This window comes from Anguilla anguilla, chromosome 6 (genome assembly GCF_013347855.1).
Source record: "Anguilla anguilla isolate fAngAng1 chromosome 6, fAngAng1.pri, whole genome shotgun sequence".
NCBI classification, from domain to species: Eukaryota; Metazoa; Chordata; class Actinopteri; order Anguilliformes; family Anguillidae; genus Anguilla; species Anguilla anguilla.
The window spans coordinates 22,778,380-22,791,432 of NC_049206.1; the positions used below are offsets into that span (position 1 = coordinate 22,778,380).

At 49.5% G+C, this 13,053-nt stretch overlaps 1 protein-coding gene across 1 annotated transcript in view; it reads right to left on the minus strand.

Moving 5' to 3' along the window:
* LOC118229392 (DNA-binding protein RFX2-like) overlaps positions 1-13,053 on the minus strand; it is a 47,073-nt gene that overhangs the window by 15,387 nt on the left and 18,633 nt on the right. The window contains exons 3-8 of the mRNA XM_035421315.1: positions 11,807-11,889; positions 10,658-10,919; positions 5,606-5,787; positions 4,774-4,893; positions 3,885-4,006; positions 2,286-2,404 (exon numbers count right to left, since the gene is read on the minus strand). Of these exons, the coding sequence (XP_035277206.1) occupies positions 2,286-2,404; positions 3,885-4,006; positions 4,774-4,893; positions 5,606-5,787; positions 10,658-10,919; positions 11,807-11,889 (888 nt within the window). The remainder of the gene's footprint in view (positions 1-2,285; positions 2,405-3,884; positions 4,007-4,773; positions 4,894-5,605; positions 5,788-10,657; positions 10,920-11,806; positions 11,890-13,053) is intronic.

Sequence of the window (13,053 nt, forward strand, 5' to 3'; positions counted from 1 at the left end):
TACACGCCCGTCCTTTCAGTCCACGGGCTCTGAGCAGAGCACTCTCATCTCCGTACTCCGTCAGACCGGACTGGAAACGGCCGCAGCCGATTGGATTACAGCGTCCGTATGATGCAAACTAGAAAGTCTGCACAGCCTTCCAGAAAAATCCCACAGAACTAAATCCAATTCCGTTCAATTTTATTCGTACAGCACGTCTTGCAGAGACGTTGAGACGCGGTAATTCTCAAAAAGACTTTTGGCGGGAACGGAGCAGAGACCGGGAATGCATCCCGAAAATACAACAGCAGCAAGCGAGGTACTTCTCTCTTCTCAGAAACTCCGCTGTAGAAAAGGAAAAAAAATACTGATACTGCGGTGAGAAAAAAACGTTGTCATGGGAACACTACTCAGGGCAATCCCAGCGTAGAGGGGAGCCTATCCTCTGCTGGCCAGCCAAGCGTCAGCAGTTTAGCTGGGCTGAATGGTAACGGGGAGGTAATGGGAAATCCATCCATCCATCCATCCATTATCTATACCCACTTATATCCAGGTCAGGGTTGCGGGAGGCGCTGGAACCTATCCCAGTGTGCACTGGGCGAGAGGCAGGAATGCTCCCTGGACAGGTCACCAGTGTATCGGAGGGCACAATGGGAAATCTAATGGTTAAAAAAAAAATCATTGCAGTTGGGGAGTTTACAGCCCAGGGTATTACACTAAATTTATTACAAAAAAATTACCTGGGACATGTATGGTTTTTATCAGAGGATGCTTGCGTTTTTTGAAAAAATATATATATGTACTGTTGTTTGTTACTGGTAAAAAGGCAGTCCATGCAATAAAGTGTATATTAATAGGCTGGTCGGAACATCAAGACTATCCATCTATACAGGATATATATAAGTCAGCTCAGCCCCAGTAATTTAACGTTATAAACCCAACGCCGTGTTTCTGACCCAACAGTGTCGTTCCCCAACTTGTCAGGAGTCTCAAACGTACATTTTTCTATACATTGGTATCCCCTCCACCCCTCCACCGCCCCCCCCATCCACTTCTGGCACAGTTCCAGCACCTTCGCCTCCAGATCGCATCGCATCTGCAGACGCGTCTCTCTCTCTCTCTCTCTCTCGGCGGACGCCCGCAGCGCAGGGAAGGCTCGGAGCGCGCGCGGCGGCTACGTCTCCCCTCCGTGAGGCAGCAGGTGTTCTTTTTCAGCGAGCGCAGACGAGGCCGCGGAGAGTTCTGGAAGCCTGTCCCCATTAGCGGCGATGCTCTCCAGACGCCGGCCATCTGGCGCGGCGTTCGGCCGAACCCCGGCAACGGCGGAGCGCAGGCTCCCCCCCCCCCAAACCCCCCCCACCCCCCACCCCGTGATCTACGGCCGCGGTTTCCTCCGGGCGTCGCCACGGCAACCTTATTTACAGCTGGCGCTGGCGGCGGCGGCTCGGACGTGGAACTCCGAGCTCTCGCCGCGGTTTGAGCAAGCCACCTGACCTCCGACCCCCGTGCGGACGAACGCGCGGCCCAAGCAAACAGGTGACGGTAACACGTCGCCGCAGGGGCAGCGCGCAGAGCTGCTATTGAGCAATACACTGAGCTAAAGCAAACGCAGGAGCCCTCAGAGGAACCTTCAGCTTTGAGCCCCACTGGATAAAGCTGACTGTGGACTGACTGTGACTGGACACGAGCGACGACTCAAACAGTACTGCAGATGAGACACGGTGCACGTACCCAGACAACCCCGTACAACCCCACGTTCACGTGGAAACGGGTCTCCACAGGCTGAAAGATGCACATACACGCAAACACACACAACGGGCATAAACACATACAACACACACAAATACACACATACAAACACACACACACACACACATGCATACAAACACACACACAAACACAAACTCATGCATACACATGTACACACACATACACGTATACAAACACACACACAAACACAAACTCATGCACACACACACACACACACACACACACACAGCGGTGGTTATCAGGGACACGTCGCCGGGTGAGGGGGGGAACGTCAGAGGGGTGACGGAGGGTGTATTATCTGATTACCCATTACAGAGCAGCCGGGGTTAGACTGAGGCCTGGATTCAATCAACATTCGCCCTTCTTCCCCCCCCCCCCCCACCCCACCCCCCCTCACAGAAACAGTTTGGAGCCGCCGGTCTGGTCGACGGCTGAACTCGCCGCACCCGTGTTGGGATAAATGCAGACGGGACGCAGGCCAGCGTGTTTATTCGGGAGCCTGGTGGGGGGGGGGGGGGGGGGGGGCGAAGCCGTACCTCACAGTGGTCCCGGTACAGGCTCTGCAGCTTCTTCAGGTCGCCCGCCGCGATGCCGTCGGGGAGGGGGTGCGAGCCCGGGTCCGGGGAGGGGAACGGGGGCAGGACATGGGACACATCTGCCGAAAAAGAAAAACGCAAACAACCGCACTCACAATCTGGAGATGAGACCAACCATGTTACAGATATGGGTAAACCCACCCATAAAGAGTAATATATATACATACATATATATATATATAATGAACATAACAGTGGACAGAAGAATGTCACTAAGTAAGGGATGCGGTCAACCAAGGAGTGAAATTCTACAGGGGGAATACGACACCAACAGAGGGTCGGTGAACTTATGTTTAGCTCACGGAGGTTGAAAAGGCTAGCCGTCATTTCCAAATATCCTGTGAAAGATATCACACCTCAGACGTCACTGTTTGTGAAACGTGTTCTTCAACACGTCTCGGTCATCGAAGCCTCCTGCCAAACACACCCCACCCCTCTTTCAAAGGGACTCCAGGCCTGAGGCAACCGGGCCTGTCTAGCATTTTCATACGTGACCCTATGCATGCTGGGATGCTTGATTAACAGAGAACACACCTACCGTGTGTGGCAGCCTCTGCTTTGCATAAACACCTCCCTCTCGAAAACACGCCCCCTCGTCATTTGCAAATTCGGGGAACTTGTGCTTTTGGAGTAAGTTCTCAATTTACATTGACGCCCCACCCAATATTCATTCATAAATGGGTGAGTTGTAACTAACGTAAACAAACACTGTAAGAATCACCCGTACACGCAGCTGGCAAGCTTTAAAAAGTACTTTAAAAAAAAAAAATCACTATTACACTTTCAGAAAAGACTGCAAGCGGTAGGTGAAAAGTCAGAAAGAAACGTGTACGTGTGTTGACAGAAACTGAAAGCTATTGACTAGGAAGAAGTAGGTAGAGGGTCAAGAACACACGGGCTGGACTGTGAGCTTGAGGTCAGGAAGGCACAGTTCTTGTGATGTCATAAAAGACACAATGTGAAGTTATAACAGGTGGTTTCTGACCAGCCAGGCCAACTTCAACCATTTCCAGTGCAGTCAGTGAATGAAAACATGTTTGCTGCTGGCCAATGTGAGTTACGATGAGGGAGGTGTGCTTTCTGTCCCTCATTCACCCAGGAGCTTCCATTTGTTTCTGCACTACCTGTAGGTCTCCACAAACTAACGGACATATGTATCTCACATAGAGGGCCTCTCTCCCTTTAAATGCAATGATATAAATAAATAAATAAATAAATAAATAAATAAATAAACATGGCTTCCAACACAATGACATAGACAGTGTTAAACTAAATCTAAACAGTTTCGGTTGAACGGATTGATAGGGTTGTTTTCCATCAGATATGCTGAGGCCTGTGTTAAACCCTGTTCCAGGGCCTGTGCTGAGGCCTGTAATGAGGGCCTGTGCTGAGGCCTGTAATGAGGACCTGTGCTGAGGCCTGTAATGAGGGCCTGTGCTGAGGCCTGTAATGAGGACCTGTGCTGGGGCCTGTGCTGAACCCTGTGCTGAGCCCTGTGCAGGCTCCTGTGCCCAGTGGGCACAGCGTCGGGGCTCTTACCGATGTACTGCTGGTGGTGCTGGCTCTGGGAGGACTCGGACTGCTCGGGGGGGCTGCTCAGGTGATGGGGGCCGCCGGACAGGCCGTCGCCCATGCTGTCCATCCTCTGCAGCGGCTTGTACCTGCACCCGGGGGGGGGGGGGGGGGGGGCACAGCGGAAACAAGGGGGAGTCACTGAGCAAGCTCACCAGCCAGCGCCGCTACCACTCACACACGTACCGACACGCTCGCTCGCTAACGCGCGCGCGCGCGCGCACACACACACACACACACACACACACACACACACACACACACACACACACACACACACACACACACAGCCTGATCAATGTTCCTGCTCGTCACATAATTACAGGTTCAGCACAAATCCGCAGTAAGCGCGAAGGGCTTAGGGAGCTTCAGTCTGCAGAACTGCAGGTGCAAATCCAGGGGGAGGCACAGCAGCTGTTCCCCCTGAGCAAAGCAATTCGTTATGAACGATTTCTGAAATTATCCCGTTGGCTGTACAAACGGAGAGCGTTTCAAAAACAGAAGCGGCCCACACTCGCATAGATACGGGCGTCTCCCACAACCAGACAAAACGGAGCGAAGGAATAAAAAGAGCAAAGAAAGAAGAAAATATATTTAGCGGCCTATGGGTAGGAAGAGAGAGAGAGAGAGAGAGAGAGAGAGGCAGCAGGGTTTTATGTTTACGCCCCTTCCAAGGAGGACATCTGCTCCCGAGCAGAGAAATTTAGGAGCACGCTAACGCACCCAAATTAGTCTACGTGCTCCTAAATTATTTATCCTGTTAGCACACATCATTTTTCAGGAGCAAATGCCCCGTAAAAAGGGAGCGCTACAGGCGGGGTTAGCGTACTTTCAGAGGTGGACAGAGGCCCCTCACCTGCGCTTCTGGTGCACAAACTGCTGCCTCATGGCCATGTACTGGGAGTCCTCCTGCAAGCGGTTGAGCGGGGATTCGGGCTTCAGCCGGATGCCGTAGTAGTGGTACTTGGAGTTCCCCCTGCGAGAGACAGAGAGGGGGGGGGGGGGAGAGTCCGTTCACTCCGTCCCCGCCGCTAGCGGACGCTAGCGTCGCTCTGGGAGCGGGCGTCAGGAAGCCCGGCCATGTCGAGGGCCGGACTTCCTCTTCAGACTACGCCTGGGCTAACTGCCACCGCTCTGTGAGTCATTTCACTTAAATTCCCCTCTTTCATGCCACTCATGTTGCACGTGCCTCCATTCTAGCACTCATTGTAATTTGCATTTGTCCTAATATCGTAGTTTGTACTTCCCCCCTAGTTTGACTTAGCATAAGTTAGGTCAGGATAATGTCCACTGCGTGAACTGGACTGAACTGTGTTCTTGGCTATGAATAGCTGTACGAATTGAGTATTGTTCCTTATCGAACCTGTGTTATGTAGTTGTTCCAATGAACTTGATATGCAATATCGTAGCTTGTACTTCCCCCTAGTTTGACTTGGCATAAGTTAGGTCAGAATAATGTCCACTGCGTGAACTGGACTGAACTGTGTTCTTGGCTATGAACAGCTGTACGAATTGAGTATTGTACCTTATCGAACCTGTGTTTTGTAGTTGTTCCAATGAACTTGATATGCACTTTTGTACGTCGCTTTGGATAAAAGCGTCTGCTAAATAAATGTAATGTAATGTAATATAATGAGGGGGGGGGGGGGGGGCAGGTGCGCGTAGCGGGAGCGCGGCGAATGGCGGACCTGGTCCCCAGCCGGCGGGTCTTCAGGCCCATGAAGACGGAGCGGATGAGCTTGCCGAAGGAGGCGGCGTTGACGGGGTCCAGCTTCTGCTCCTGGCAGTGGCGCAGGTAGTGGTAGTACAGGGAGCTGCGCGGCAGGCTCACCCCCTCCGCCGTTTCGTAGTTGTCCAGCAGCCACTGCAGCTGGACACAGCACAGGCTCGCCGTCAGCACAGCTGAGGCGGACGGACACACACACACGGCACACACAGCGCCGCTCAATACAACCAATCAGACCTGGGTCAAATACGTATTTGTTCTTTATTAAAATACTTTTCTGTACTCTACTGATCTTGCCTGGTGTAACTGAGCCTGCCAATATGACCAGAAGGCAGGGTTTGCACTTTTATGAGAGTATTTCATTGGTTCCAATACACCAGACAAGAGTAGTAAAGCGTAGAAAAGTATTTGAATCCAAAACAAATACGTATTTGACCCAGGTCTGCATCCAACAGATAAAAACAGGAGGGCTCAGAGGTGCAGAGTGACTCCAGGGTTTAAACACACACACACACACACACATGCACACACACACTTTTTCACATACTCATGGCCACGCTCATACACATATGCTCACACAGACCGTATAGCCTCTGCATGTTCACAGAATTGACAGCAGACTCATCCCTGAAGGATGATGAAAAAAATGTCCCAGCATGCATCTGTTCCACTCCAGGTAACCGAAAATGCACTGACACCGTAATTTCATTTCCATGTGTGGGGCGGTCTGGTAAAGCGCTCAGAAATAGCCCTTGGCTGACAGTTCTTCTAAGAACTTATATTTATATTACAAATATGCTTCTAAGCATATTTGCTATGAGCCTGTCAAAAAGGTTGGAGTGACAGAAAGCAGAAGCCTCAGAAGGTTCACACATGGCTAAAAACCTGGAGAGGTGTAACATCTTCCTGGCTCGCTTCCCACAGCCTTGTTCCCCTAAAACTTTAACACACTCCACGCTCTGGCAGAAACTGGAGAGTGAACAACTGTGTGGTCATGTTTTACTGTGTAAATGTGTGCGTTCAACTGTGTGAGCATGTGTAAATGTGCGTGTATGTGCTATATGTCTAAGCATGATTGTGTGCACGCATGTCTGTGTGTGTCTGCGTGTGTGTGCAAGCATGTGTAAGCATGTGTGGTTGAGTGCATGTGTGTGTGTGTGTGTGTGTATTTATGAGTGTACGTGTCTGTGTGTGTGCGTGAGTGTGCGTATGTGTGTGCGCATATATGTGTGCCTGCGTGTGAGTGTGCACGCATGTCTGCGTGTGTGTGCAAGCATGTGTGGTTGAGTGCGTGTGTGTGTGTGTGTGTGTGTGTGTATTTGTGAGCGTACGTGTCTGTGTGTGTGCGTGAGTGTGTGTGCGCATATATGTGTGTCTGCGTGAGTGTGCACGCATGTTTGTGTGTGTGTCTGCGTGTGTGTGCAAGCATGTGTAAGCATGTGTGTGTGTGTGCCTGTGCGTGTGTGCGTCAGCTTGTGTGCGTGTGTCTGTGTTTGCGTGCATGTGTGTGTGTGCGCATATGTGTGTCTGCGTGTGAGTGTGCACGCATGTCTCTGTGTGTGTCTGCGTGTGTGTGCAAGCGTGTGTAAGCATGCGTGTGTGTGTGTGTGTGTGCCTGTGTGTGTGCGTCAGCTTGTGTGTGCGTGTGTCTGTGTTAGCGCGCATGTGTACGTGTGTAAGCATTTGCGTGTGTGTATGTGTTTTGCATGGGAGAAATGAAACGCATGCAAAGCTTCACTCAGGAGCGGGTTCATTCAGAGCCGCTCTGCGCCCGAAAACGGATTCGAGCTCCAGCGCCGAGCCGACTCTTCGACAGCCGCGCTGGGCGCGGAGGCAGTCTGTCGAGGGAGCGCGTGCGCTAACTCCAGCGACAGACGGACGCGCCGCCCGCCGTCCTGTTCGCTCTCAGCCTCTCCGCAAAGCCTCCCGGTTTAAGCTAGCGCGGCTGCTGTGATCGGGGCTTGCTTCGGTCGAGCTGCGATCCCTTTGGACTTTCAGAGATTTTCTAAGCACCATTTCAAGTCGACAGGGACAAAAAAAAACAAAAAAAACAAACAGAAAGCATGCCAAAAAAATATAAAAGAGAGTGACAAAAAAAAAAAAAAAAAGAAAAGGGCCGGGGAAAACCAAAAAAAAGAAAACGGGAAAGGAAAATAGCGCCGTTAGCCGCGGGCCGGGCTTCTCCGTTTCACAGTCGCGGCGCGGCGTGGAGCTGAATTTCTAGCCGGCTGACAAAAAGCATGCAAATGAGCCGTGCCCCGGGGGGGGGTTAAGCCGCGGGCCGAAGGGGCCCCCTCGCCCCGCGCGCTGGCTCATGCAAATGCGCGCGGCGAGCGGCGGCTAAGGATCGCTAACGCTCTCAATGGGCCGACTGCGAGACGGCTATCCGATTCACAAAGAGTAGCTCTGCGGTGGGGGGGGGGGCGGGGCTGAAGGGAGCCACGCACCTCTACGCGTACCTCTGTAACGGCTTCCGTTTGCAACGCCGCCAGAAATGACCCATAATCCCTCTCTCTCAGCCGCCAGCCGCTAAAGTCGGCGCTAACCGCGGGCGAATGTGAAAAGAGCGGGAACGGAATCCGACCCATTTAAAAATTGCGCATTGCAAAAAATAGCCAGTAGTGGAAATTCAGGTTTTTCTACACCGAGCGAGCGCTCTTCCCTGCGCCTTCGCTCCTTCCACTTGACGTGTAACGCAAGGGCTTGTGAAAGAGGAAGCCGGGGACAGGGTTGAGCTGACGGTGGTAAAAAACCTGGGGAGGCCAACCTGAAGTGATTCTCACATGCGGTTATAGCTAGTACAGCGTTCCTGCTGCCGGAAATGTACAAATCTAGCGTTGCAATGGGTGGGGGGGGGGGGGGGGGGGGGCATTAAATCTAGCGGCCAAGTCAACACCAAATAAAGCCAAAAGGTTCTTGTTCGCCAGCTTTTTACATCATTTGGGAGCTTGAACGTGATTGGGCCAAATCATAGCGCGGTTACACCAACTGTGCATGGAGGGAGGGGGGCTTTTCATTTGAGACCACCCTGGCGTTGAACCAATGGTGCAGTCTATTCATTTGTATGTGAAAGTACAGCGACACAATGGCTTCACATTCAATCATCTTAGCCCAGTGAGATAAATAACAGCATTACAATATTAAGTTTGTTCTCATGGGAACCTAAACTGTGTCTGTAACAGTGCTCTGCTTCACTAATTTGGAAGCTTATTGTTTCACCAAATCACCTGAAAGCAATTTTGAATTTGTAATCAAACAATTTACACATGATTAAAGTCTCAGCTTGTATTAAAGGTATTTTCATTCATTTTGGTTTCCTCGTGTAGAAATTACAGGACTTTTTATACATAGCCCCCCCCCCCCCCCCCCCCCGTACCATACTTTTTGGGACAAATGGCTGCACAGGTGTTTGTGATTAGTCAGGTCAAGTGCTTCCTTAGTGAAGGTATAAAACAGCTTTCAGGGAGAGAGCACTGGCGACCTCAGCAATCGAAAAGGGCCTTGTAGGCCAAGGAAGATGACTGTTGATGACTACAGTTGATGAATGATGACTGAAGAATTCTCACCATAATTTTAAAAAACCCCAAATGCCCATCTGCCAGAGAAACACTCAGGCAGGCGTGGATGTGTCACTGACTACTGTCTGCAGAAGACTTCACAAACAGAACTAAAGAGGCTACACTGCAAGATGCAAAGTACTAGCTGCAAAAACAGGATGTATGGAACCCAAAAGGAATTACCAAAAACCCAAAGCACCCCCCCTCATATGTGAAACACGGGGGTGTTATGGTGTTATGGGCATGTATGGCTGCCACAGTTACTGGCTCACTTGTCTTCACTGATAATGTAACGGCTGATAGCAGCAGCAGAATTAATTCTGAAGTGCACAGAAGCGTATTTTCTGCAAAAGGTCAACCCAATGCAATCCAAACTCATTGGAGGTTGCTTCATCCTACAGCGAGACAATGATCCCAAACATACTGCTAACACAACAAAGGCACTTTTCAAAACCAAAAACTGGGAAGGTTCTTGACTGGCCAACTCATTCACCTGAACTGAATCCAATGCATTCCATATGTTTAATAAGAGAAAACTTGAGGCAACCAGCCCCTGAAACAAGTAGGAGCTGAAGATGGCTGCAGTACAGGCATGGCAGAGCATCACCAGAGAAGATACTCAACATCTGGTGTTGTCTAAGGGTCACAGAATTCTAAAAGTCATAACATGCAAAGGATATGCGACAAAGTACTAAACTTGACTACTTTCATTTACATAACATTGACATGTCCCAAACATTATGGAGCCCTGAAATGGGGTGGTTATGTATAAAAAGTTTCTCTAATTTCTACATGGTGAACCCAATATGTATAAAAATATCCTCAAAAAAAGCATTTAATGTGCACTTTAACCACAAGTGAATTGTTTGATTACAAATCTAAAATTGTGGAGTACAGAGCTAAATAAAAAATATATATGTATATTTCTTTAACCAAAACATTAAGGAGCTATATTATAGATAAATAAAATGAAAACGGGAACCGAGACCATGGGCTAGCTACTTGCGTTCTGGGTTTTGGTTCCCGTCTCAGAACTGTTGCATCCTTCACTCTCCTGCCAGTAGACCCTGCTACCGGGCATCTGCTGAATATCTGCTCAAACTGACACCCCTGGCAGGCCCTCAGTAGTGCTGCGCTTACTCACACGACCAGGCGCAGCGCCACATACTGCAGTGTTATTACTGTATCACTGCTACCATGCTAGCTCTTTGGCCTGGTTTAGTCAGCAAGGCTAACGATTCCAACATACATAATTACTGACATCAAGGGAGACATATGCTTGTAATGCCTCCAAACCAAAAGGGCCAGAGCGCTTGTCACTGTGATATGATGAACTGCAACAGTCTTACTGAGAGTAACCGTCATTCTCGCCTCCAGTTAAGCCACTATATAGGGAAGGAGTGGACCATTTGGGACACAGTCAGGGGGGAGAGGACAGAGCAAACTCGGGGCTGTACCATTGCAGAGGAGGAGCGGGAGGTGTGGTGGCGGCTGCCCTCGGCCGAGCCGCTGTGGATGATGTAAGCGTTGCCGCCGGAGATGATCTGCCCGCCTCTGGCCTCCATGGAGACGCCCGCCATGCCGTGGGAGGGAACGCTGGCCGACGACACCACGGCGGTCACCTGGCCGCCGCCCCCCCCGGCCTGCGCGTCCATGTAGCCGCCCCCGCCCGACTGCGCGTACAGCTGGGCCTGGGGGTTGTAGGAGTAGGCCGCCCGGCTGAGCGAAGCAGGAGGCGGAGAGACGGTTAGACGCGAGGCGCGCCGGCACGCCCTCAGAAAAACTGCACACAACCCCTCAACATTTTTACTGCCCTTTAACGGAGAACTCAACACTCAGACACCAAGTCATACATCGCTGAGGAAAAGGATGGCCAAAATCAGTTCAACATAATGACTCATCATAATATCTGCCTTCTGCTTTAAATAGCTGTTAACCATTGCTTTTTTGTCAAGGTACTCATCTCCATCAGATTCCCAGTAAAATAAAGATTAAAAATAAATCCAAAGTGAGCTTTGTAGCCCCAATTTTTCCTTTACTCCTCAACTTAATCACAATTGTAAGCCTCTCCTGTCATTGCAGCACTCTCTGTGTTTGTTGTCAATCGCCACTTGTTCACACTCTGGGTCTGATTGACTAAGAGACCTCCAGCATATGCAAAACTCACAACACTGATGATTGGTGCAAAACAAATACCATGACTAATCATTGGTCATGTTGTTGGTTCTGTGTGTGCTAAAAGGTTTTGCATGAGCTGAAGGTCTTAGTAAATCGTGTGAGTTCATTTCAATTCTCATTTCCACTGCAAATGCCCGACAAATAACAGCAATTATATGAAAATGAAGAAACAAATCAATTACAATAACTTGCTTTCCGAAGACAGTAATGTTAAAGTGAGAACTCAGAAAAACGTTTTAAAAACCACAAACCGTCAAGCTTCACTGCTAAAGGTTCCGCAGCCCAATGGATAACCGCATTTACAGAAAGTGCTGGGAATGGCACACTGCGTAACGCAAAAGTGCTTCCCCTGGTTACTTCCTGTCCCCTAATCTGTGAAACGGTCTAAGGCGTGTATCGCAGGCTGAGCAGAGGCGGCTGGTTCTTACATGGTTCCGTTGGGGTAGACGGCCTCCCCTCCGTCTACATACTGGGTTTGGACTGGGTACACGTGCTGAACCACATGATGGACCTACGGAAAGACAGACATACAGCAAGGACTCTCAGAGTACATACACACCACTGGTAACCCAAGACATGCCTGGAAAGAGCGTCTATTGCACCCAAGAAGCACATTACAACAACAGGAAAAAAAGCCACAGACAAATGAAAGCACTCAGCTGAGCAGGTGGTTTGAGGGGTAATTACACTGTAAATCATGTTTTTTTTTGTTGCTGTAAATGTGTTTGTATGCTTACTTTATAATGATACATTTTCATCCATGCTGTTATTTCAACATTTGTGAAACAATACCATTTGGCAGGAAATAAATAGAAAAGCATTGTCTTCACTCTAGCCCCACCCAATTGTGATGTCAGAGTACAAAGGAGGTACTACTACATAACATAAATGTCAATCAAGATATCCAACCAGAAAATTGTTGCCGCACACAAATTCGTCTGTTTACTTTTTAATACGAGAGAACACTGTTGGCACCTGATCGCCTAGATTGGTTTTGGCCGAATGTTTTCAAAGCGGTAAAACATGGCAGGCTGTTCAGTCAGGCTGAAACAGGGAGTTCCAGGGAATTACTCTTTAACCATGACTTTCTCCCCTTGGAGCGAAACCAAACCAAACGCTCATTTAATCAGGCAGGTCGAGCCTTAAAGAGACCTACTGGAGTTTTTCTAAAAATATTGTTCGGTTTATATTGGCCTAGACAGTTCTTCTGTGCGATGAATGTTAAAACAAAAAAATAACTTCAGAACAGCTTGTACAGTGATGGTATTCCTCAAGAGACTGTATGTGTGTATATTTATCAGATTTGTTAAACTATATTTTTGGTTCTATACATTTGCTATGCTGCATGCAGCCTGAGACCACTGTGCTCAATGAAGCAAGTGGCATTGCCTCCTACATCAGCAGTGCTACATATGCAAAAAAGAAGTAACTTCAGTAAAGGTAAGACTTCAAAGCAAGAGATTACAGAAGCCATGCATATTACATACAGTAGATGGCAGTACAGCGCCCCTGCAGTCTACACAGGTGCGCATTCACACACTCACACACACACACACACGCACACACACACAAAACTTCCTCCAGACCCTGGTTTTCCAGAAGAGTTCAGGTCACTGGGACTGGAAGCACTCCTGAGGGTCTGTACATTGCTGTGAGTTTGACTCAGCCTAGGTTT